This window comes from Chiloscyllium punctatum, chromosome 35 (assembly GCF_047496795.1).
Source record: "Chiloscyllium punctatum isolate Juve2018m chromosome 35, sChiPun1.3, whole genome shotgun sequence".
Lineage (NCBI taxonomy): Eukaryota > Metazoa > Chordata > Chondrichthyes > Orectolobiformes > Hemiscylliidae > Chiloscyllium > Chiloscyllium punctatum.
Window position 1 is genome coordinate 19,278,660 of NC_092773.1, and position 25,175 is coordinate 19,303,834.

Below are 25,175 nucleotides of genomic sequence, written 5' to 3' on the forward strand. Positions count from 1 at the left end.
GTGTGTGGTGGGTGAGCGGTGGGTGTGTAGTGTGTGTAGTGTGTACTGTATACTGTGTAGTGTGTACTGTGTGGTGGGTGAGCGGTGAGTGTGTAGTGTATGTAGTGTGTACTGTATACTGTGTACTGTGTACTGTGTAGTGTGTGGTGGGTGAGCGGTGGGTGTGTAGTGTGTGTAGTGTGTACTGTATACTGTGTAGTGTGTACTGTGTGGTGGGTGAGCGGTGAGTGTGTAGTGTATGTAGTGTGTACTGTATACTGTGTACTGTGTACTGTGTAGTGTGTGGTGGGTGAGCGGTGGGTGTGTAGTGTGTACTGTATACTGTGTACTGTGTAGTGTGTGGTGGGTGAGCGGTGGGTGTGTAGTGTGTGTAGTGTGTACTGTATACTGTGTAGTGTGTACTGTGTGGTGGGTGAGCGGTGAGTGTGTAGTGTATGTAGTGTGTACTGTATACTGTGTACTGTGTACTGTGTAGTGTGTGGTGGGTGAGCGGTGGGTGTGTAGTGTGTGTAGTGTGTACTGTATACTGTGTAGTGTGTACTGTGTGGTGGGTGAGCGGTGAGTGAGCGGTGGGTGTGTAGTGTGTGTAGTGTGTACTGTATACTGTGTGGTGTGTGTAGTGTGCGGTGGGTGAGCGGTGAGTGTGTAGTGTGTGTAGTGTGTACTGTATACTGTGTACTGTGTACTGTGTAGTGTGTGGTGGGTGAGCGGTGGGTGTGTAGTGTGTGTAGTGTGTACTGTATACTGTGTAGTGTGTACTGTGTGGTGGGTGAGCGGTGAGTGTGTAGTGTATGTAGTGTGTACTGTATACTGTGTACTGTGTAGTGTGTGGTGGGTGAGCGGTGGGTGTGTAGTGTGTGTAGTGTGTACTGTATACTGTGTAGTGTGTACTGTGTGGTGGGTGAGCGGTGAGTGTGTAGTGTATGTAGTGTGTACTGTATACTGTGTACTGTGTACTGTGTAGTGTGTGGTGGGTGAGCGGTGGGTGTGTAGTGTGTGTAGTGTGTACTGTATACTGTGTAGTGTGTACTGTGTGGTGGGTGAGCGGTGAGTGTGTAGTGTATGTAGTGTGTACTGTATACTGTGTACTGTGTACTGTGTAGTGTGTGGTGGGTGAGCGGTGGGTGTGTAGTGTGTGTAGTGTGTACTGTATACTGTGTAGTGTGTACTGTGTGGTGGGTGAGCGGTGAGTGTGTAGTGAGTGTAGTGTGTACTGTATACTGTGTACTGTGTACTGTGTGGTGGGTGAGCGGTGGGTGTGTAGTGTGTGTAGTGTGTACTGTATACTGTGTAGTGTGTACTGTGTGGTGGGTGAGCGGTGAGTGTGTAGTGTGTGTAGTGTGTACTGTATACTGTGTACTGTGTACTGTGTAGTGTGTGGTGGGTGAGCGGTGGGTGTGTAGTGTGTGTAGTGTGTACTGTATACTGTGTAGTGTGTACTGTGTGGTGGGTGAGTGGTGAGTGTGTAGTGAGTGTAGTGTGTACTGTATACTGTGTACTGTGTACTGTGTAGTGTGTGGTGGGTGAGCGGTGGGTGTGTAGTGTGTGTAGTGTGTACTGTATACTGTGTAGTGTGTGGTGAGTGTACTGTGTAGTGTGTGGTGGGTGAGCAGTGGGTGTGTAGTGTGTGTAGTGTGTACTGTATACTGTGTAGTGTGTACTGTGTGGTGGGTGAGCGGTGAGTGTGTAGTGAGTGTAGTGTGTACTGTATACTGTGTACTGTGTACTGTGTAGTGTGTGGTGGGTGAGCGGTGGGTGTGTAGTGTGTGTAGTGTGTACTGTATACTGTGTAGTGTGTGGTGAGTGTACTGTGTAGTGTGGTGGGTGAGCGGTGGGTGAGCGGTGAGTGTATAGTGTATAGTGTGTAGTGTGTACTGTATACTGTGTACTGTATACTGTGTAGTGTGTAGTGTGTGGTGTGTGTATACTGTGTACTGTGTGGTGAGTGTAGTGTGTGGTGTGTGTACTGTGTGTGTAGTGAGTGTGCGGTGGGTGAGCGGTGAGTCAGTGAGAGCCTGTCCCTCCTCCTGACTCCACTCTCTAAGATGGCGGCGGCGGCGGCGGCGCTGCTCCTGCTCCTGCTCCTGCTCCTGCTCTCTCCGCTCCTTCACTCCGCTCTCGGTGAGTGTCCGCCGGCGGGGCCCGGCATACCCCCCTCACCGCTCACCGCCCGCCCAGCCCGCGTCCCCCACCCACCACCATCGGGGGAGGGGGGAACCACACTCACACTCACACACACACAGACACACGGCCGCGGAGGCTGCGGCCCGCACCGAGCCCGGCCCCGGCCCCGGCCTCTGCTCAGGTGGGACTGGGACCCCGGGCCCCGGGCCTTCGGCGGGACGGGGACGGGGGGATCCGGGCCGGGTGGTGAGGATGGGGATGGGGAGGGGGAGGCCCACCCACCCCGCGGAGGAGGAGGAGGAGGAGGAGGCCCCCGGCCTAGGCCACAAGGCCTCGGGCTCGGAGTTTGTGGCGTAGCGGGGAAATGTGGAGGGGGATTGGGGGGGGGGGGGGTGCTGGCTCGGGAGCGTCGTGACAGAGGCTGCGGGATTACCCCCCCCCCCGTTACCCCACACACTCTCTCACACACAGACCCCCACACACACACCCACAGACACACCCACACAGAGACCCCACACACACAGACCCCCGCCCCCCACACACACACCCACAGACACACCCACACAGAGACCCCACACACAGACCCCCCCACCCCCACACACACACAGACCCCCACACACACACCCACAGACACACCCACACAGAGACCCCACACACACAGACCCCCGCCCCCCACACACACACAGACCCCCACACACACACCCACAGACACACCCACACAGAGACCCCACACACACAGACCCCCCCACCCCCACACACACACACAGACCCCCCCACACACACACAGACCCCCACACACACACCCACAGACACACCCACACAGAGACCCCACACACACAGACCCCCGCCCCCCACACACACACAGACCCCCACACACACACCCACAGACACACCCACACAGAGACCCCACACACACAGACCCCCCCACCCCCACACACACACACAGACCCCCCCACCCCCCCACACACAGACACACCCACACAGACCCCACACACACAGACCCCCCCCACCCCCCCCACACACAGACCCCCCCCGCCCCCCCCACACACAGACCCCCCCGCCCCCCCCACACACAGACACACCCACACAGACCCCACACACAGAGACCCCCCCCCACCCCCACCCACACCCACACAGAGACCCCACACACACAGACCCCCTACCCCCCATTACCCCACACACTCTCTCACACACAGACCCCCCCACCCCCCACACACAGACACACCCACACAGAGACCCCACACACACAGACCCCCCGCCCCCCACACACACACAGACCCCCGCCCCCCACACACACAGAGACCCCCCACACACAGACCCCCCCACCCCCAAACACACAGACCCCCCACCCCCAAACACACAGACCCCCCCCACACACACCCGCCCCCCCCCCCCCCCCCAGGGTGGTCAGTCCTTGGTGCTATAAACAAAAGCAGCAATTGCTGTGTCTGTGTGTGTGTGTGTGTGTATGTATGTGTGCGCGTTACTGGCAATCCTCAGGCCAGAGGAGGTGCAACAACATAGTACAGTAGTGGGAAGCACAGAGATCTCTTAACAACTCCACAACATCCCCACACAGGCGCTCTCTCTCTATCCCTATCTCCCCCCACCCCACCCCCTGTGTGTGCGTGCCTTCCAACTCTTCCCCACCCCCAAGACTGCATTTCCCCTTGAGTCATCCTCTTTTTGTTGCTGTTTGTTTATTTGTGGAGAATTGTTGGGATGGACTATTGTCCTTATTTTGTTTTTACTTTCGCTTTTAAACGTGTCATGATTGTTCTTGCTTTTTCCCAGATGCGGCAGCCTGCTGAGTGTTTGTCTTGGATTGCATTTGAAGTGAAAACAGCCTTTTTGGGCAAGTGAATGGAGACTTTGTGACAGTCTTGGAACTTTACAGAATGTTGGAATTTTAAAGATTGAACAGTGATTTTGATTTACTATTTATGAAAGTTTCCTTTTTTAAAATATATATATATATATTAAAAAACAATCAGTGCACCAGTGTTATTCTTCCATCTCATTTCCTTTCTAGGGTCGTTTAAAGTCTTGGTGAGCAAAAGCGAGGGAGATTGGCTTTGAATCGGAAAACGTCAATGCTATGGTGAACTGCTTTTTTACTCCGAGAAAGCTTTTCTTGTCATGTGTGGAACTGGTTCAGCACCGAGATAAGGGATAACACTCTGTGGATATTGGGAGTCATCAGCCATGGTAAAACTTGCAAATCCGTTGTATACCGAGTGGATTTTGGAGGCAATCCAAAAAGTTAAAAAGCAGAAACAGAGACCCTCTGAGGAAAGGATTTGCAATGCTGTATGTTCATCCCATGGATTAGACAGAAAAACTGTCCTGGAACAACTGGAGCTGAGCGTGAAAGATGGGACAATCTTAAAGGTTACAAATAAGGGACTAAACTCTTACAAGGATCCAGACAATCCAGGGCGAATTGTACTTCCCAAACCTCGGAACCAGTCAAAGTTGGATGCTAAACACACGGTTGACTGGAATAAGCTTCTCAAAAGGGCAATTGAGGGGTTAGCGGAGCCCAATGGGTCATCGTTGAAGAACATCGAACGATATTTGAGGGGTCAGAAGGATGTCGTAGCAATTTTCGGGGCTGCTGCCTCCTCGGCCCTTCACCAGCAGCTGAGGCTTTCTTTGAAACGTGCCATAAGCCATGGCAGGATCATCAAGGATGGGCCCCTGTACCGGTTGTCGCGTGGCAAACCAGGTGGTGAAAGCAAACAAGGGCATGAGTCAATTGCCTGCCTCCCACCTGTCAGCCTCCTCACTCATGAAAAGGACAAGGTAGGTGCTTTTTTTTTTGGGGGGTCTGAAACTTGTCCTTTAAGTTGATGTTTCACGCCAAACGGTCCAGCTACCTTGGAGAAGTCGAGATAAATTACTTGGCCACAGTAATTCCAGGAATGAGGACTGTAATCCCTGCTCTAATTTTCAGTTTGTTCCATGAACTTAGAGTACATGTAGTGATGTTAGTTAGCCCTTAATCCAGAGGGAACACTGGAAAGAGAGGAAGTATGTTCAGGTACTGACCAGTGCCAAAATCATTCACTTCAATTGAGAGAAAAATTCAAATCTGACAGCCACGATGGTAACATTGAACAATTAATTTTGCTACTTGAATTGTCTGTGATCATAAAATACTTATCACTCCTTTAACAGAAGTACTTGTATTCCAACAAGAGACATTGGTGCCAAACTCTGGGGAATTGCACAGAAATTGAGCAGTTTCTGACAAGTCTTTTTATGTAAATATACTCAAGTTTGATTTTTCAAGGCTCTTGTCAGTATTACTGTTTATTTTGTCCTTGAACATATTTCTATAAGATGTTCTGGTTAAATTTCAGAGCTTGCTCACTGTGGGTTTCTGATGGTGGGTAATTAATAGGTGAAAATGCAGTGCGTAAATCAGTTCCAACATGGGTCAGCTTACTGCAATGTTTGGAGATTTCTTGTTATTTCTTTGCTTTACACAGCATGGGATCTGGTATGGGAGAAAGTTGTCATGGCTCACAAAATTTGACTGCCAGATTCACTTTTCCTTCTCGTGATTAACGTTGTGAAAGGCGATCTGATGGGTTCCACACTACGCTGATTTGGATGTGTAAATCCTCCTGAATTGCTCATTCAGACCTGTGAAAAGCTTCAGGACTGTCCTTTTCTGGATTGTCTTGGGTGCCAGCATGGGCTTGGACTCATGACAATGTCACTGGAATGTGTGCTCCAAGCCCATACTTCAGTGATGCTGCCTTGTCTTGGTTGATTTATGCGTTTTTGCACAGAATGAGTCAGTGTTGGTCTGGGATTAACATTTGTTGTTTGTTTGATGAATTGGAGGTCATGGCTGTAAATTAGGGCGTGAGATTTTATTTCCTAACCTGGTGAGAAACAATCTTATTGCTTTAAGGAAAGAGGATAATATTAACAAGAGTGTTGTAAAAGTGCTGAAATAGTTATTAGAAATGTTTACAATGTCCTAAAATATTACATAAATAAAACTATTCCTTTGTTTGCAACTTTCGTGTTCTTCACATCTTCAAGCCATTCCATGTAGTTTTAGAGCCAAGGAATTAGTTCTGAAATAGATTCATGGCCATATACAAGCATATGTTGCAGCAAAATTGTGTTCAGCAGGTTCTACAAACTACATTGAGATAACTGACCCTTCATTCTGCTTTTGATTCTGTTCATTGTGAATAACTGGTTAGGAGTAGAATGTCCTTGCTTTTCAAATACTGTTTCATAATCTTTGATATCCACTGGAAGATGCAAACTGGGCATTGGTTTAACATCTGAGCAAAAAGGCTGCAGTTTGACCTCTGGAACATGTCCTCAATAACGTGCAGAAGTGTTTGCTTGGATTGCATACATTTTGTGGAGTCAGTGCTGGTTCCCTGAACCTTCTGTTTCTGAGGCGAGAAAGCAATTTGTGAGCTAACTTGCAGGAACGCAATTCAAAGTTTTGTGAATTATGCACATAAATGCAGCTGAGAGACCATGACGCTACACATTCGACAGCAAACGCAGCAAATAGCAACCTGATATTTTTAAGGTATGTTTTATGAAATCTGCATTGTGACTTCCCTTCAAATGCACTTGGAATTTTGGTTTTGGCCATTGTCTTTGATTCTAGTTTAGATAAAAGGGAATAGGATGTTTCCCAAATTTCAAACAAGTTGCAACCTTGTATACCAGGAAGGTGATTTGTAGACAATATTGTGTGTTGATCAGCCAGTCACAGGTACACAGCACTCTGGTGAAAATGTTATTTGAGACATCTGTGTGTATTTATGCCGTACAGAATGGTGATGTAGAATTGGTGGGAAGTATCCCACTTTGTTACCTGGTATCAATTTTTCGATCTAATGCTTAAACCGAGGAAGGAGAATATTTTCTACAAGAACCTGAAGTTGATTCGTTAGCTTTTTTGGGAGAAGGTGAGGACTGCAGATGCTGGAGATCAGAGTCAAAAAGTGTGGCGCTGGAAAAGCACAGCAGGTCAAGCAGCATCCAAAGGAGCAGCAGGGTTGACCTTTTGGGGCATAAGCCCTTCATCAGGAATGTGACTGAAATGTGCTTGGTGCTTATCTTGGTCAAAAGAAATGTCAAAGTTGGCAGGCAAGTTTGTACTTGGAACTCAGGAGTCAAATGATAGTCGATAATTTGTTTTCCATCTTTCCTGCTTTTCCTTTCCCGGGCGGGGTTGGATCAGGTGGGATTTTTTGGTGAAATTCCTGACTGACAGAGCAATTTCCTGCCACATAATTATTGCTGTCGTCTTGAATCTTGAATCTGAAAGTAGAATGGCATTTGAAACTCTTCTTGTGAACCGAGAAACTTTTGAAATCTCTGAATTGAAGAAAGCTCTGTTATTTCCTGTGCTATGTTTGTGTTTATAACTGAGTATTGAATCCAGCCATCAACAGATTCTTTGAACCTAATTTGTGGGTTGTCACTTGGCAACATGATGTTATCTCTCCGACTTGATGCAGTTGCACAACAGTGAATGTTCAGGAAAATCTTTTGACATGAGGCTTGTGTGGCAAATATCAGCAAATTGTTGGAGTAAGGGAAAATTAGGCGAGTTGACGAGTGTTCCAGTTTGGAGATAATGTGAAAAAATTGCTCAAATTGTATGACAGCTCTGAACTTTTAAAATGTTGAGTATTTAGGACCATAATACTCAAGTTCACGAAAATAACAAATGGAAGGAACGAGAGAGGAATGTTGAGAAGAGCTTTTATAGACGTGGAAACACGATTCAAGTCTTGGACTTGACAGAGTGAAATACTGATGAGAAATGAGAAGGTTGAAATCGATGTGGAAAGCAAGATTTAGTATTTGCAATGAAAATTAGGATGGGAATTGGAGTGGGGTTTTTCAGAAGTTGTGTGAAGCGTATCAGTGGAGGGAAGAATCAAGATTGCAGCTATCAAAGTTAAGAGCGGATTTGATTACATCTTTGAGAGATGACGCAAAAATTGTATCTTTGAGGGACTCCAAGAAGCAAGATTTTTCATTACCCAAGTCTCTGATTTTCAGCATTGTTAGACTGTGAGCCACTGTCATGATCCAACTGCAAAGAGACTTCCCCTTGTATCTTTTGAGGATGAGCATATTGAAGGAATTTCTGAATGTAAATTGGATCATTCGGAAAGTAAGAAAGGTGAATGGAAGAGGTTATTTGTACGAAAGAGGGAACAGTTTGGGAGAGAAAAAAATAACACCGAGGGAAGCAGGAACAAAAGAGGGTTGGAGTTGAAGGCATTGACAGCAGCACATGGAAAGCAATTTGAGAAGAATTTGGTGAGCGGAGGCACCCCTTTATGATGTTTTGATGTACCAGACTGTTTGTTGGAGCTGCATACAATAATGATTCACCCCTGTGTTCCAGGGGTCATAGCATTGAGCCAAAAAGATCAGCTTCCTCTTGAGTAGAGTGAGTGATTGCACTATTAGGTTGAAAGAGGAATGCCAAGGATTCTCTTCAGTCGGGAGAGATTGATAAGGGTCTCTGAGTTAATGTAGAAGCAGCAGGAATTGCACCATTTGATGCTTCTGTTCAAGTTGAGTGAATAAAGTTTTTCTGAGTGTAAGTGACAGAAGTTGTATTAAAGTATCATATACTGTGTAAATGACTGGACTTGATGAGCACTATTCCAAATGGGAATTGAAACTTGAAGGTCAAGTTAAAACGAGCTTGTGAGGATGCTCTCACACACAGGTTATGATGAGCCAATGCATGCAGAATGTGACTGAGAAAGTAGGTAATTGAGTAATGGCTATTCTGCATGATGCTCCTGGTTTCTTCAGTGATTGAGCGTACATGACTAGTCCGACACGGTTTCCAAGTCGGACCATAAATGAGACTTTTGACTTGGTTGAACGCTGTTGGAGCTATTAGTTGGAACCTCAGTAGATGTACCAAAGGACTTTATTAGAAGGTGTACGCAACGTAGCTGGCTTCAAAGAAACGTTTCTTTTCCTCCAGAGCAGTCATACATTGAAAATATCACAGACAGATGCTCCAGTCAGCGATGAGATAGCATCAATATCTCTGTTTGTGGGGTAAATCATCTCTCCAGAAAAACTCTGCATGTGGGCTATCTGGTCACTTGCACTTGTAAAGGTATTTGATGCCTTCATCATGCTGCTCTCTTTTTTTTTGTTCAAAAGACTGGATGCAAAACAGCATTTTTTTTCAATAGCCAGGGGAGGCGATGGCAAGTGGTGTTATCATGAGATGATTAATCCAGACACCCAGGTAATGTCCTGAGGACCCAAATGCCTTTGTCACTGCCATGTTGCCATGGCATCAAGATGCTGTAACTAATTTTGATGGGTGCTGTGTGTCTGGTTCTGTTCATTGGATGGAGAGTTGATGCCAAGCCATAGAATTGTACAGCATGAAAACAAACCCTTCAGGCCAACTCTTCCAGGCAACTTGATATCCTAAATTGGTTTAGTCCCATTTGGTAGCATTTGGCCCATATCCTCCTCAATGCTTCCTGTTCATATACCCATCCAGATGCCTTTTCAATGCTGTACCGGCCTCCACCACTTCCTCTGGCAGCTCCTTTTATACACTAACCACTCTCTGTGTGAAAAAGTTGCCCCTTGGGTCCCTTTTAAACCTTTTCCCCTCTCACCTTAAACCCATGCCCTTCAGTTTCATACTCCTGTTCCCTGGGGAAAAAGATCTTGTCTATTTACCCAGGCCGTGCCCCTCATGATTTTATAAACCTCTATGAGGTCACCCCTCAGCCTCCGAAGCTCCAGGGAAAACAGCCCCAGCCTGTTCAGCCTCTCCCTGTAGCTCAAATCCTCCAACTCTGGCAACATCGTTGTAAATCTTTTCTGAACCCTTTCAAGTTTCACAACACGGTGGCACAGTGGTTAGCACTTCTGCCTCACAGCGCCTGAGACCCGGGTTCAATTCCCGCCTCAGGCGACTGACTGTGTGGAGTTTGCACGTTCTCCCCGTGTCTGCGTGGGTTTCCTCCGGGTGCTCCGGTTTCCTCCCACAGTCCAAAGATGTGCAGGCCAGGTAAATTGGCCATGCTAAATTGCCCATAGTGTTAGGTAAGGGGTAAATGTAGATGTAGGGGTATGGGTGGGTTACGCTTCGGCGGGGCAGTGTGGACTTGTTGGGCCGAAGGGCCTGTTTCCACACTGTAAGTAATCTAATCTAATCTTTCTGTCGCCGGGAGGTTAGAATTGGATGTGGTATTTCAAAAGTGGCCAAACCGATGTCTTGTACAACAGCAACATAACATCCCTACTCGTATACTGACTAATAAAGGTAAGCATACCAAATGCTGTTGTCACTACGCTGTTTACCTGCAACTCCACTTTAAAGGAACTATGAACCTGTACTCCAAGGTCACTTTGTTCAGCAGGACCTTCACATTAAGTGTACAAATCTTGCCCAATTTGCCTTTCCAAAATGTAGCTTCTCAGATTTATCTGAATTAAACTCCTCAGCCCGTCTGATCAAGGTCCCCTTGTACTCGGAGATAACCTTATTCACTGTCCAGTAAAGCACAGATTGTCGTGTCGTCTGCACGCTTAGTAACCATGCTTCCTATGTCCATATCCAAACCATTTATATCAATGACAAAAGGAAGTGGACCTAACACCAATTCCTGTGTCATGTGACTGGTCACAAGTCTCCAGTCTGAAAAGCAAACCTCCCACCACCACCCTCTGTCCTCTACCTTCAAGCCAATTATTTGTCCAATTGTCTAGTTCTTCCTGGACTCCATGTGATCTAACCTTGCTAACCAGCTTATCATGTGGAAACTAGTCTGTATGACTTTAGCAAGGCGTTCAACAATGTCCATCACTCTGCCTTTACCAATCATCTTTGACACTTCTACAAAAGACTGTATCAATTTAGTGGGACACGATTTCCCATGGACAAAGTCTATCCCATATCAGCCGTTGCCTTTCCAAATACATGTTAATCCTGTTGCTCAGAATCCCCTCCAACAACTTGTTCACCCAGAAAATAGTTCTCTGACTTTGTCTTATCACCTTTCTTAAATAATGGCACCACATTAACGAACCTTTAGTCTTTGCGCACCTTACCTGTGGCTGTTGATTGATTATTAAGTCATGGGGCTAATGTCTTTTAATTGTTTGTATGTTGAAGGAAGGTTATTTTCAATACTGATTATGTAATTTAAGAGCATGGGTGGAAACGCTCAAACATGAGGAAGGTGAAAAGGAAGAAAAACATTCACAAGATTCGAACGTGAACGATAAAAACTGTGCATAATATTGACTATTGTTGAATAGGTAATATGTGATAACTGTGACAATCAGCACTATATTGTGCATTATCACAGATGTATGGGTGGGGCATTTGTAATCATTAAACAGGGCATGCGCTGCTTCTCTCAGAGATGGAGAGGTTGCAAGCTATTGTGTTTTACCCCAGTGATTACCTCTGGCCAGCTCTAACCAAATATTGAGTGCAAATTGAGTTTTCACTTGCAAGGTAGGTATGACTGACAACATGATGAAGGCAAGTAAAGGAAATTATCTGTTAAAATTTGATCAATTATGCAAAATAATTATTTGAAAAACTGTGAATCCTACTGCGCTGTGACACTTGAAGATGAAAATTCTGATTGATGGCCACATACTGATTTGCATTCGGTGCTTAACAAAAAATTTCGGTTCTCCGGTATATCAATTGTCAATTCTTCAAAGAACATCTCGTTTTTTTAAAATCTGGGAGAAGCCAAAATTTGAACTGTGTTTTGAACTGTAAGTCAGCAGGGCTGTGCCTACAAAAGCTCCAGGACAGAGGTTTGATTGCGCCCTGATTTCCTCCCATTATCAACTCACTGGACGTTCACAGAATAGATTCTTAGTTGTAGGTATTATATGAATATACCTCTGAACCTACCGGAAGCTATTAGTACACCTTGGTGGCTTCAGAATCCAAGCTGGACACTATTCCAAGTGCCTGTTACACATTGTGGAGTGTTAGAGAGGGAGCTGGCCAGTTTTAAACTTTTCTTAAAATTGTGATTCTGGTTCAGAAGTATTATGGTCAAGTTTGAGGGTCATTGAGTATTTTGATCTTAGTGTGGTGTTGTGATTCTTGTCTTGCAAATAAAGAGTTGGGGAGCTGACTGATTTGACTTGGTTGCCTGTATTCGTGTCAAAACAGAGTAGATATGTGTGTTTTCTGAGGAAGAGTCACTTCACCCAAAATGTTAACTCTGATTTCTCAGCACAGATGCTGTCAGGCCTGCTGAACCTGGCCAGCAATTTCTGTTTTTGTGTCTTCTGTCTTTTTCGGAATAATGCTTCAATATGTAATCAGCAGCATCATGCTGGATGGAGGTAAGATTTAAGTTGGGCTGAAGATGCACAGAAAATGATAAGGACTGTGTAGATTAGTCTTGGGATAGCACCAAAAATCCCTTTGAATATTAAAAGGGAAAAAAAAGCTTTCTTCCCACTCTCAAAGCTGGTGCCTTTGCTTTGCTTTCTTTGTTTTGGAGTTGCTCCACTGTAACTCCACATGTGCTGTTGATGTCATTGCATGATGGATGGGGTGAGTTTGCTGTCAGTACATGTTAATTAAAAAAGTATCATTAGTATGACTCAGACCTGTAAAAACAGCAGTGATGAAGCTGGTTGACTGGCAGACCTTTCTTCTTGGACAGGATTGCATGTTTGCCAAAAAATGATGGAACATTATACACCGGTCATGTATTATTGATGGTAAGGTGTAAATGCTTGTGAATTGCTGATGAAACTTCTTACCTGGTCCGGCTAATCTGCTTGAAAGAGGTTACTGCAGGATTCAAAATTAGCCTCTGTGGATTTGGCGTCAGGAAGTTCTGTTGACCAGTCTTTCCACTTAATAAGTAATTGGAGCAGATAGATTTTGTTCTTAAGTAAAAACTACGATCTGTGAACGTTGGAAATCCGAAACACACACACACACACACACAGTGCTGGAAAAACTCAAGTTTGGCAACACCTCCAGAGTTAATATTTCAGGTGCACTGACCCTTTGTCAGACTCGAAGATACTCGAAATAGACTATTTATCATGATGTGGGTTAGGGGAGGCAGGGGAAGTGGTGGTGAAAATTGAGAACGTGGAGATGGTATTTCCAAGAGAGAGAAAATGGAAACAAAAAATGAGATTGCAAGATAAACAACAACAGGTCTGGCAACATCTGTGTAGAGAAAGTAGAGTCAACATTTTAGGTCTTGTGACCCTTCAGAACTGGACGCAAAATGTTAACTCTGTTTTCTGTCCACTGATTCTGCTAGACCTGCTAAATTTCTCCAGAAATTTCTGTTTTGGTCAGACTTCCAGCATCTGCAGTTGTTTATTTTTTTGTTCAGATATAAAATGAACTTTGTTTCTTCCTCCCTTGACTCAATTTTCTCTCCCTTTGTCGAGTCACTTCCCCCTAAGAGCGCCCCAAGAATGGCGGATTTATGTCAATGTTGCAATTCCGAGTTTTGACTCCAGCCATCTTCTCTCATCACTGACATGCCGACCCACTTCATGCCCATTCCCTATCAGAATGGTCTGAGGGCTCTTCACTTCTTCCTGAAGAGAAGGCCTTGAACCATCCCCATCCACCTTTTGCGCTCTTCTGCCTGGCTAAGTGTCCCTTTACTTCGAACAAATTCTCCTTTCACTCCTCTCCCCTTTTGTCAGATCAACGGTTTGTCTCCCCAGAGAGCTGTCTGTCTGTCTGTCTCTCGCTCGCTCTCTCTCTCACATATATCAATGACATAGTAAATGGTGCTTCTTTCTCCCATGTGGAATTGAAAAAAGTTTATCATTGTTACTTTCCACCCTGGTGTCATGTTCACCTGGTCCATTTCTGGTTCCTCTCCAAGTCCTTGACATCCCTGTTTTCATTTTCTGGAGATAAGTTATCCACCAATATGTATAATGTGCCCATTGACTCTCATATTTAGCTTGGCTGCAAGTACTCATGGACTGGCCATTTTGTTTGCTCCCCCACACCCTTGTTGCTCTTTTTCCTTTCCCCCTCTCTCCCTCACCCCAGCTATTTTGTTTTGCAATGAAAGTTCACTGGAATCAAAACATGAACTCTGCTTCTTGCCTGATCCAGACTGGCAGAGTTTCTCCAGCACCTGGAATTTGAAATGTGTTGATTGTACAGATTTACAAGCTCCCCAGACTTTGGATTGTAATTTTGGTGGGTTTCAGTGGAACATTGAGAACAGAACTAAAGTTTCTCTGAGGTTGTGACAAATAGAGTACACAAACAGAGAAGGATAATGAGTAAGTGTGGGAAAGACATGGATAGGTGAAGACAGGTTGCCACAGAGTAGCAGGATGTGACTGAGTTCCCTATCTCTGTGAACAAGTGGCGATGAGATACTACCCCGACCTAAAACCATGGCATTTAGAAGACAGTTGTGCAACAAATTGAGATACCCATTCTGGCTTTGATAGAGACTCGACCCAGATTTGAGTTATTTTGAGTGTGATTGTAGTTGAGTGGAAGGAATCCAAAGAGGACTTGGTGATGAACAGCCATTGTACACTTCACAATTTGAGGACATTTCTAAGGGGCTTCACAGCTAACAAAGTCGATCTGAAATTCTCCTGCACTGAATGAAACGGGGCATTCAGTTTGTGCACAGAAGGCCCCATAAAGAGCCGTGTGACATTGATCAGGTTACTGGTATCACTGCTGCACTTCAGATAGTTTTGTTTGTTTGGAAGGTGTGAAAAGCAGGATGTGAATGCAATTTTGTATTGCTTGAGCATATATCGATGAGGACAATTAGAAAGAGATACCCTCTTCTCAGTGAAATGGTGCATGAGATTTCTTGCATGCACCTGAAAAGGTATACGAGACCTTGATTCATTGTGCCCTTCCCAAGGTCACATTTCCAGTAGTGCAGCACTCCTTCATTAGTAATTTAGTGAATTTCAAACTACTGAGGAATTTGAAAGAGAGTTAATAAATGTGTGGATGATATGAAGGTCGATAGAGTATTGTAGGATATTGTAGGTTACAGAGGGACATAGATAAGGTGCAGATCTGGGCTGACAGGTGGCAAACGGCGTTTAATGCAGAAAAGTGTGAGGTGAACAAGTTTGGAAGGAGCAACAGGAATAAAGAGTACTGGGCTAATGGTAAGATTCTTGGTTGTGCAGATGAGCAGCCAGAAATCTGTGTCCATGTACATAAATCCCTGAAAGTTGCCACCCAGGTTGACAGAGTTGATAAGAAGGCTTAAGATGTGCTAACTTTTATTGTGAGAGGGGTTGAATTTCTGAACCATGAGGTCATGCTGCAGCTGTACAAAACTCTGGTGCAGCCACACTTCGAGTATCACAGATAGTTCTGGTCACCACATTACAGGAAGGATGTGGAAGCTTTGGAAAGGGTTCAGAGGAGATTTACAAGAATGTTGCCTGGTATCGTGGAAAGAAATATGAGGGACCTGAGGCTGTTTTTGTTAGAGAGAAGAAGGTTGAGAGGTTTCTTAATTGAGCCATATAAGATAATCAGAGGGTTAGAACCTTTTTCCTCAGATGGTGATGACTAGCACGAGGGGGCATAGCTTTAAATTGAGGGGTGTTAGATATAGGACAGATGTCAGAGGTAGCTCCTTTACTCAGAGAGTAGCAGGAGTGTGGAACACACTGCCTGCAACAGTAGTAGACTCGCCAATTTTTAAAGGCATTTAAATGGTCATTGGATAGGCATATGGATGACAATGCAATAGTGTAGGTTAGATGGGCTTCAGATTGGTTTCACAGGTCAGTGCAACATTGAGGGCCGAAGGGCCTGTACTGTGCTGTGATGTTCGATGTTCTAAGTTATTTGGGAAAAATGGAAGATATTTTATCCAGTTTGAGCAGCTTGCTTCGATTGTCCTTTCTCTGATTCATGTATATTTAGGAAAAAGAAATGATTGAGACTTGCAAGACTTGGCTGCTTGAAGTCCTGTGCTTGTTTTAATTGTGAATGGGCCCAGAACTTGTGACTGACATTGGGAGTGTTCTGACCGATGCCAGTCAAGGGGAAAACTACACATTTAGTTGCCGGATGCCCTGTCTTCTGACTACTCACTGGAACCTTCATTGCCATAAGCTTGGTAGGCCTTGAGGCAGTGAGGGAAAGTGAGGCCACTCCCCTGTGTTGATGATGGAGCGAGGAAGATCTTAAAGACAGGAGCAGCCAGCAAAGGGATTTCAACTGCAGAGTAAGTTATTTGAAATTTACGTTGCGTTTTTCAGCTGGTTTGTAACCCTTCGTGGTTTCTTTTCATAAGACCATAAGACATAGGAGTGGAAGTAAGGCCATTCGGCCCATCGAGTCCACTCCGCCATTCGATCATGGCTGCTGGGCACTTCAACTCCACTTACCCGCATTCTCCCCGTAGCACTTAATTCCCTGAGACAACAAGAATCTATCAGTCTCTGCCTTGAAGACATTTAGTGTCCCGGCCTCCACTGCACTCTGCGGCAATGAATTCCACAGGCCCACCACTCTCTGGCTGAAGAAATGTCTCTGCATTTCTGTTCTGAATTTACCCCCTCTAATTCTAAGGCTGTGTCCACGGGTCCTAGTCTCCTCACCTAACAGAAACAATTTCCTAGCGTCCACCCTTTCCAAGCCATGTATTATCTTGTATGTCTCTATTAAGTCTCCCCTTAATCTTCTAAACTCCAATGAATACAATCCCAAGATCCTCAGCCATTCCTCATATGTTAGGCCTACCATTCCACGGATCATCCGTGTGAATCTCCGCTGGACACGTTCCAGTGCCGGTATGTCCTTCCTGAGGTGTGGGGACCAAAACTGGACACAGTACTCCAAATGGGGCCTAACCTTGAGTTTTTCGGTGTGTCCTTGGCTAATAGTACATGAAGTAATTTTTTTTCTTAGAAACATTTTCCATGTCGACATTAGAATAAGGTTCAAAATCACACAATGTTAGGTTATAGCCTAACAGTTTTATTTGAAAGCGCTAACTTTCGGAGCATTTCCTCTTCATCAGGTGGTGAAGAAGCAGCACGTCAAAAGCTAGTGCTTCCAAATAAACCTGTTGGACTATAACCTGGTGTTGTCTGATTTTTAACTTTGTACACCCCAGTCCAATAGTGTCACCTCCAAATCATAACGTTAAAATAAGTACTTGTTATAGGTTGAATTTGGTTTTCTGATTTAACCATCAATGTTGTTTAATGTTTCCTGGTGAATGAGTGGGCAAGAGGGTGGAGGTTGAGGTAAATGAAAAGCAAATATGGTCATGGTTGAATCAGTTTAATTTATGAAAGAAAAATCATGTTTGAGAAATCTACTGGATGTAACTTGTGGAGTTAATAAGGGAGAGCCAGTGGGTGTAGTTTACTTGGACTTTCAGAAGGCTTTTGATAAGGTCCCATACTACAGATTTGCATGTCAGTGTAAAGCATGTAGGACTGGGGACAGTGTATTGACATGGATAGAAATCTCCTTGACACCAAGTAGGAATAAGTGCATCTTTTCCCAAGTGGCAGACTGTTGGGGTACTGAATCCTGCTCTTGATAATAATATATACAGATCAGGAACTAAATGGTAGTATCTCCAAGTTTGCAAATGGCACAAAGTTGGATGAGAGGTGAATTGTGAGAGGATGCAGAGATCCTTCCTTCTGGATTTTCCTCTATGCTCCTCTCTCAATAAGGTTTAGACAAGTTGAGTGAGTGGGTGAATACAGGGTTGATGAAGTATAATGTGGATAAATGTGAGGTTGTCCACTTTGAAAGGAAAAACAAGCAAATTGCGATCTGAATGGGAAGGGATTGGGAAAGAGAGAGATGCAGCAAGACCTTGGTGTCTGTACATCAGTTGCTATGAATAAACACGCAGATGCAGCATGTGGTGAAGAAGATAAATGTGACGTTTACCTTCAGAGGATTCAAGTTGAAGAATAGCAGTGCACAATTGCAGCAGGACAGGGAGACCACACACTTGAGTTTTGGTTGTCTCAACTGAGAAAGGATGATCTTGCTGTGGAGAGGCTGCATTGAAGGTTTACTGATTTGTGCGGTGGTAGAACTGACATATGAAGAGCAACTGAATTGGTTATGACTGCATTCATTAAAATTGAGAAGAACGATGGCAGGGCGGGGAAAGGGGTGTGTGGTTATGGATCTCAAACAAACCTGTAAATTTAAACAAGGCTGTCCAGACTATATGCAGCAAAGATGTCTGGGAGTCCCGACCCAGAACTCTGTCTTCCAAGGAGAGGCAATTTCGGACCGAGATGAAGAGAGATTTCTTCAGTCAGAGATTGATGAGCCTGTAGAAATGTCTGCCACAGAAAGTGTTCGAGGGCAAATCATTGTTTTCAAGAAGGAGTTAAATTTAGTTTTTCAGGCAAAAGAATCAAAGGGTATGGGGGGAAAAGTGAGAACATGGTACAGAGGTGGCTCATCAGCTCTGATTCTATTGAATGATGGAGCAGGCTCGAAGGGCTGAATGGCCTATTCATCCTATTTTCCCTGTTTCTGTGTTGGCATATTGGTAGAGTAGCAGATGGGGTCTGCAGCATCTGCAGTTTGGACCAGGTGCATGAGGTTAGGTTGTGAATTGGGTCATGTTTGATTGAACAATTGGCTCCACAAGGTAGGAGGTCTGTGCTGAAGTTGTGTCAGGAAGAGTTGAGGTGGTTGGTCAAGTTATCTGGGGTTGGGGTGTGGAGCAAGTGACATTGAAGGACAGTCAGTGAGTGTGGGGCTGTCAAGTGCATCAGGATGTCCGTGTGATCTCAGCATGCAGTTCTGAGTTATACTGCTGGACTGACAATCTTGGCATTGGACATTTTGGCCTGCTCTAACACAGAAGTTGTTCATGCATGATGTTAAGTTTGTTTTGGTACATTGGAAGAATTTCCTTTGCTGGTGTTTGTTCCATATCACTGCAATTCTTTCTCTTTTAAGTCTTTATCCGGTTGGCTTTTAAAGGAGAATACTGAGTCTGCATCTGTCATTGAAGCAGGCTGCTCACTGTGAATCTAAAACTTTTGTTGTGCTATATCATTAGTTCTTGTCACCTCTCAGTACTTGTCTAAATCTCTCAAAGCTGTGTCCTCTGCCAATCGGCAATTCAGCTACTGGAATACTTTCCCTTTATTTTCTCCATCTGAACTCCACATGATTTTAAACACCTCTATCAGATCTCCTCTTGGCCTTCTCTGCTCTAGCCACCTTCTTGAATCGTTTCACATATTCCACAATCTCTTCTCCAAAGAATTTGAGCAGTTTCTCTTTTATCGTCTCCAAAGCCTTCACGAACTTCCTAAAGTGTGATGCCCGAAATTAAACACTAATTATTTTGAGGGTACGACTGTCAAATTTGTGTTTTAGTTCAGTCGTCTTTGAGGAGATAACAGAGGAGACAAAGGCAATGCAGTGCAGTCTGATTTGTCTGAATACTCACACTGTTGTTAATGAGGTGTCCGCATTATACTAATGAATAAGGAGTTGGGTCAGTTTCAGAATGGATTGTTTGTTATCTTCAAGATGAGAAACAGAGACTGGGAGTAAAGGGTAGTCACTCTGAGTGCACCAAGGTGGAAATGGTGTCCGACCAGAATGAGTGCTCAGACCACTGTTGGCTTTGCAGGACCGATTTGCACCCTGGAATGGGAAAGAGTTTGGAAATTTGTGGAGGTAATCACGACTGAGGAGGACTGAAAAACAAAATGACAGAAGGATATTAATGAATTTGCAGAATAGAAAAATTCTTGGCAAATGACTTTCGGTCCAGATAAATGTGAGGTTGGCCATTTTGGTAAGAACAACGGGAGGGTTTCTCTTGTTGGGAAGATGCAGCTCTCGGTGGGAAGGTAGTGTTGTCTTAAACTTGCCCACTCAAGTGAAAAATGATTTAGGATGTGCACAAATAGCAAGAAAATGTGCAAATGTATGCCACTAATTGAAACAAAGAACTGTTTGCCTTTGTTTAGACATGCTGTGTGATCACACCTGATGGTAGTATTGGGCATGTCAGTGCTCTGAGTGAAACTTGGTTTAACAGGTCATCAGGTTTTTGTTAAAAATTTAGAAAATCACTGAACATGGTTGTGAAAGCTCTCAATGTACTCTTAACAAAAGAACATAAAAGTTTATTGCATTACTGAACTATAAGAATACAATATAAGAATTTGAAATGGTCTTTGGACAAATATCAAAAAGAAAGGTGAAACCTTTATAACCCTCGGCAACCTTGCTGGCAGTGAATACAAGCCTGTCTCCAAGCCAAAGCTCCTTGCCTGGCTAGCTTAGCTGTAATTGGTTTCATTTCAGCAAATCTATGCGTTTACTGTACTATTGTCTTGAGTTAATCAACACGGATTGGTCTGAATGAAGATGGCAATGGTCAAGCAGGGCTGTGTGGAGGCTTTTGAGTTTTGGGCTCTTCCACTTCCATCTGCCTGCTTGCTTTTGTTTTTACTTTGCTCTTTTTCTCTTTTTATCGTTGATTTTTCATTTGTTTAGAGCTTTTTGTGGTGGGTTAACTGGTGACAACGGCGTGGCAGCAAGAGCGTACCGTGCATGGAATGGCAGCAGCCTTCTGGCAGTTTGAGGTGGTAGCAGTGAACGTGACTTCGCCTGGGGAATGAAGGCAGTGGCAGCAAGGATGTGCTCTTCAAGTGATCACAGTTGGCAGTGGCAGTGGACTTAGCAAGATGGCGGTGCTGGCAAGGTGACATCTCAGAGGAGGGCGGCAGGAGCAAGACTCTTGTCAAGGCTGTGGCTTGGCCTGGCAGTGGTGCCAGGGACTCCTGGTTGCAGTAGGACCAGAGCGGGGACTTTTGGTCTTGACGATGTGGCAGCAGTGTGGTTTGCCCAGAGCAGAGATTCCTGACCCCATCAGGGCGGCTGTGGACCCAGGGGCTCCTGGTTGTGGTTGTGGCACTCCTGGAGCAGGGGCTCCTGGTTTTTGGCAAGTGGTAGCAGAGTCAGGAACTCCTGGTTGTGGGGAGAGTCTGGGTTCACCACAGGGCCCAACAGTGAAGAGATAGCGACTGCCACTGATGGTCCAGTTTGGGTAATGGTGGTACAGGTGTTGTCGGTGAGCTGACTCCGGACTCGTGGCTAAGGTGGCAGAAAAAATAATCTCTTTCAGTACTACCTGTTAATTCTTTTTATTGTTAAACTATTTAAAATGGCACTGGTTTGTGGTGACATTTGAAGCTTTTTGCTGAATATTACTGTGTTATTCACCGTAAAATGCAGGTGGCAATAAATCATTCGATCCAATTCAATTAAAGCCATTTCCTAAGAAGTAGCTAATGTAGTTCACTTGCACATTAACATTTATTTCTTCAACTTGTGTCCTCAAGATCCTTATAGGAGGTCTTTTCTCTTTGACAGCTCTGCAGTCTTCTCCTTTTGGTGTTTAATCCAAAGCAATTTGGGGATTCTCCCTCAGCTGCGAGTGCGAATCACAACACCTCAGCAGCAATGTGCCTCGTCTCTTTGACAGAATCACTTTACTGTTGGTCTGAATGTGCATCTGTGCCCCTTCTCTGGCTTGTGAAGCTCAAGTTTAAGTCAGCAGTTAGCTCGCCAGGGAAGGACTTGCTAATCATTTAGCTATAGTCACGTGAATTATTGGAAGTACTGTCTTTAGCTCACCAGTCAAAAATGGTTTTCTGACCCTTTTTCAAAAAAAAACCCATCAGAGCTGTTAGGTAAAATCCATTTTTCCACACCTTTGGACTCAAGTTTCTAAACAATAATGAGATAACATGAATGACTGTTAGCACGCAAAGTGAGAAAATAATATTCTGTCTTGCTGTTCATAGACCCACTGACCAACCAAATCTGACTGTACCCAGCTGAAGCACATTCAAATGTAGGGGCTCTCTTGTGGTCCAGTGGTAGTGTCCCCACCCTCTGGACTGGGTGGTGTGGGTTCAGATCCCACATGCTCCAGAGATTTCATAACATCGCTGAACAGATTAACTAGAAAAACTAGGTCATGAAAGAAAGTTCAAATTCATGAATTAGCTCATCAGTTTACAAAATTCTGCAGCATTGTGATGGTCTGGGTGCTTTCAGAAACTCAGTCTGATCAAAAGAAAGCTTTCATTCATACAATATTTTTCGCCATCACGGAATATCTCAAGGTGCTTTACAGTAATCATTTTGTCATTTATATCAATTATTTGGATCCGAATATAGGAAGTATAGTTAGTTAAGTTTGCATATGACACCAAAACAGGTGGTGCAGTGGACACTAAGAAGGTTATCTCAGAATAGAATGGGCCAATGGGATGCGGAGTGGCAGATGGAGTTCATTTTGGACAAGTGCAAGGTGTTACATTTTGTGAAGACAAACCTGGGCAGGATCTATACACTTAATGCTATGGCCCTGGGGAATGTTGCTGAAGAGAGATCTCGAGGTCCAGGCATGTAGTTGTTTGAAAACAGAGCTGTAGGTAGACGGGGTGGTGATGAAAGCGTTTAGCACACTTGTCTTCATTGGTCCTAACGTTGAGTCAAGGAGTTGGGATGTCATGTTGTGGCTGTATGGGACATTGGTGAGGCCACTTTCAGAATGCTGCTTAGAATTCTGGTCGCCCCTCTATAGGAAGGATGTTGTTAAAGTTGCCGTAGTGCAGAAAAGACTTTGAAGAATGTTGCCAGGATTGGAGGGTTTGAGCTGTAGGGAGAGACAGAATAGTCTGGGGATTTTATCCCTGGAGTGCCACTGGCTGAGGGGTGACCATACAGAGGTTTGTAAAATTACAAGAGGTATGGATAGGGTGAATAGCCAAGGTCTTTACCCTGGTTTGGGGTTGGGGGATGGGGAGAGGGGTGGAGTCCATAACGAGAGGGCATAGGTTTAGGGTGAGAGGGGAAAGATAAAAAAGGGCCGAAGGGGTAACTTTTCACACAAAAGGTGGTGTGTGTATGGAAAGAGCCGCCAGAGGAAGTGGTGGAGGTGGGTGCAATTATATCATTTGGAAAGCATCTGGAGGGGTATATGAATAGGAAGGGTTTAGAAGAATATGGGTCAAGTACTGGCAAGAACGGTTTTTGGTCAGATTGGGATGTCTGGTTGGTGCACATGAATTGGACCCAAGACCCTCTAAATGAAGCCATCCCACTTGTATTGATCTTATCATGATCTTCAAAGCAGCCTGTTCAACAAAAAACATGCTCAATGAAAATCATTTTCTGAAACAAAAACTTGCATTTAGGGTGGGTATGTTCTCAACCTGTAATTTGTACATTGAAAACCTACTTTACCAGTCTGCCTTGACCTCATCAGCTCCAAGTTCCACTTGCTAACACTGATTCGGTTGCTTCCTGCTCGCTGCTTTCTGTCTGAGACTTGCTGACCTTCCTGTTTGTAGCTTCCCTCCTACTTGCTACTTTGTCAGTGAGCCCTTCTACTCAGTGCCTCGCTTGAGCATAGCTGTTTACTGTTGCACTTCTGCTGGAATATCGAAAGTCAAATTACATCAAATAAACAATTGTCTGAAACTGTGCTCAGGAAGCTCTTTTTCTTTCAGAAACTAGTGTGATTTGCAATGCATGATCCAACTTCTTCAGTTCACAGATAGTGGCTCCTTTTCTTCAGCATCTCCAGATTGGGTTCTCTTCCTTGCTGCCATTGGGCAAATGATCAAGTCTGTGGCACTTAATAGATGCGTCTCCAAATGAGAGGGAACTTGGTGAAGTTGAGGATCAAAGGGATGTGTGACTATGAGGATAATAGTCACTAAACATTGCCTCAGAGTTTAGCAGGGCTATTTAAAAAGGAACAAATCATGCACTTGGCTTGATTTCTGAAGTGGTAAAAGTGAATGTTTGGAACATTATTCTAAATCCAAGTTGAGCCTGTGTTCGACCATTCAACTTTGTCTCCATCTGATAACTATAACAATGATATAGAGACACTGGAGTGTGTAGAAAGAAAACTTACAAGGATGATTATCAGAAAAATGAGAGGTTATGTATCTGGAAAGATTCACAGGCTGGTTTTCTCTTGCAAAAAGGAGATGGTAACACAATCTCAAAGAATTGTTTAAAATTATGGGAGGTTTATATGGGGAGAACATTTGTGTGGAAGAACCGAATGAAAGGCCATCTAAGATGTGATTTTATCTATTTTTTAATGTCTTGAAGTTTTTGAGTGTTGAACTTATAACATGTGGGTTTTGACCTGTGCGACAGGGAGTTTAATGATTTACCAGTCTGTATTTCTGGAACCATGGTATTTTAAACTAATATGAGAGAGAGAGAGTTCCTGAAATGCTAAGAGGAATTTGTTTTCATTTGAGAAAGTTTTCTGAGTGAATCCAGGAAATATTGAAGAGAATTGGCTTGCTTTCAGAATCATCATGATTTTAGTTTTGCTTGAGGAAGCATCCATCGCTTGGGTAGCTTTTAGTTTCAATTCACAGAACGTCGAGAAAGACCTCAGTTTTCATGAAACAAAGCGAGTTTGGAAAGGTTTGAATCACATGACCTTGTTGTCTGTGTTTAGTTTGCAAGTTCCAGACAAGAAGTGTTTGGTTCGAACCCTGAAACGTCATTTAAAGCCGAGAAGATTAAAGCTCTGTTGTATTGGCCCTCAAGGAAGAAACTGAGAGAGACTCGTGGCTTGGAAACTAACAATTCAGTCAAACCTGTAGATGTGACAGCAGAAAACTGAAATTTTTTTCCTACTGTAAAAATTGGGGCAGATGAAATATCATTTTTTGCTGTGTTTGGAAATCTCTAAAATTGAATTGTGTGCAAGTGGCTTATTCTATTCTATTCTATCCTTTGAGTGATATAGAGGGTTCTGATAGCTGGGAGGAGATACAATGGGGCATAAACACTGGTATGGATTAAGTTGCTCAATGACGTGTTTTTCTCTGCTCTCAATCCTGTATAATTTATTGTCAAGGGTCTTTGTGGCCACTTAAGTCTTCATCCTGATTGTATGACAAAAAATAACTATGAATAACGATGAGATTTCATTCATAACTTAGTTCACCTGGGAAGG

General features: G+C 44.3%; 1 protein-coding gene across 8 annotated transcripts in view; it reads left to right on the forward strand.

Annotated features, from left to right (window-relative positions):
- LOC140459731 (histone acetyltransferase KAT6A-like) overlaps positions 1-25,175 on the forward strand; it is a 261,877-nt gene that overhangs the window by 64,447 nt on the left and 172,255 nt on the right. For 2 of the 8 annotated variants that reach the window (XM_072554188.1, XM_072554189.1), the window contains exon 2: positions 4,157-4,929. In XM_072554188.1, the coding sequence (XP_072410289.1) occupies positions 4,330-4,929 (600 nt within the window). In that variant the 5' untranslated portion in view covers positions 4,157-4,329. Of the gene's footprint in view, positions 1-1,991; positions 2,122-2,287; positions 2,306-3,918; positions 4,048-4,156; positions 4,930-25,175 lie in introns of those variants that run through there. The other 6 variants (XM_072554183.1, XM_072554190.1, XM_072554191.1 and 3 more) reach the window with 6 other exon arrangements.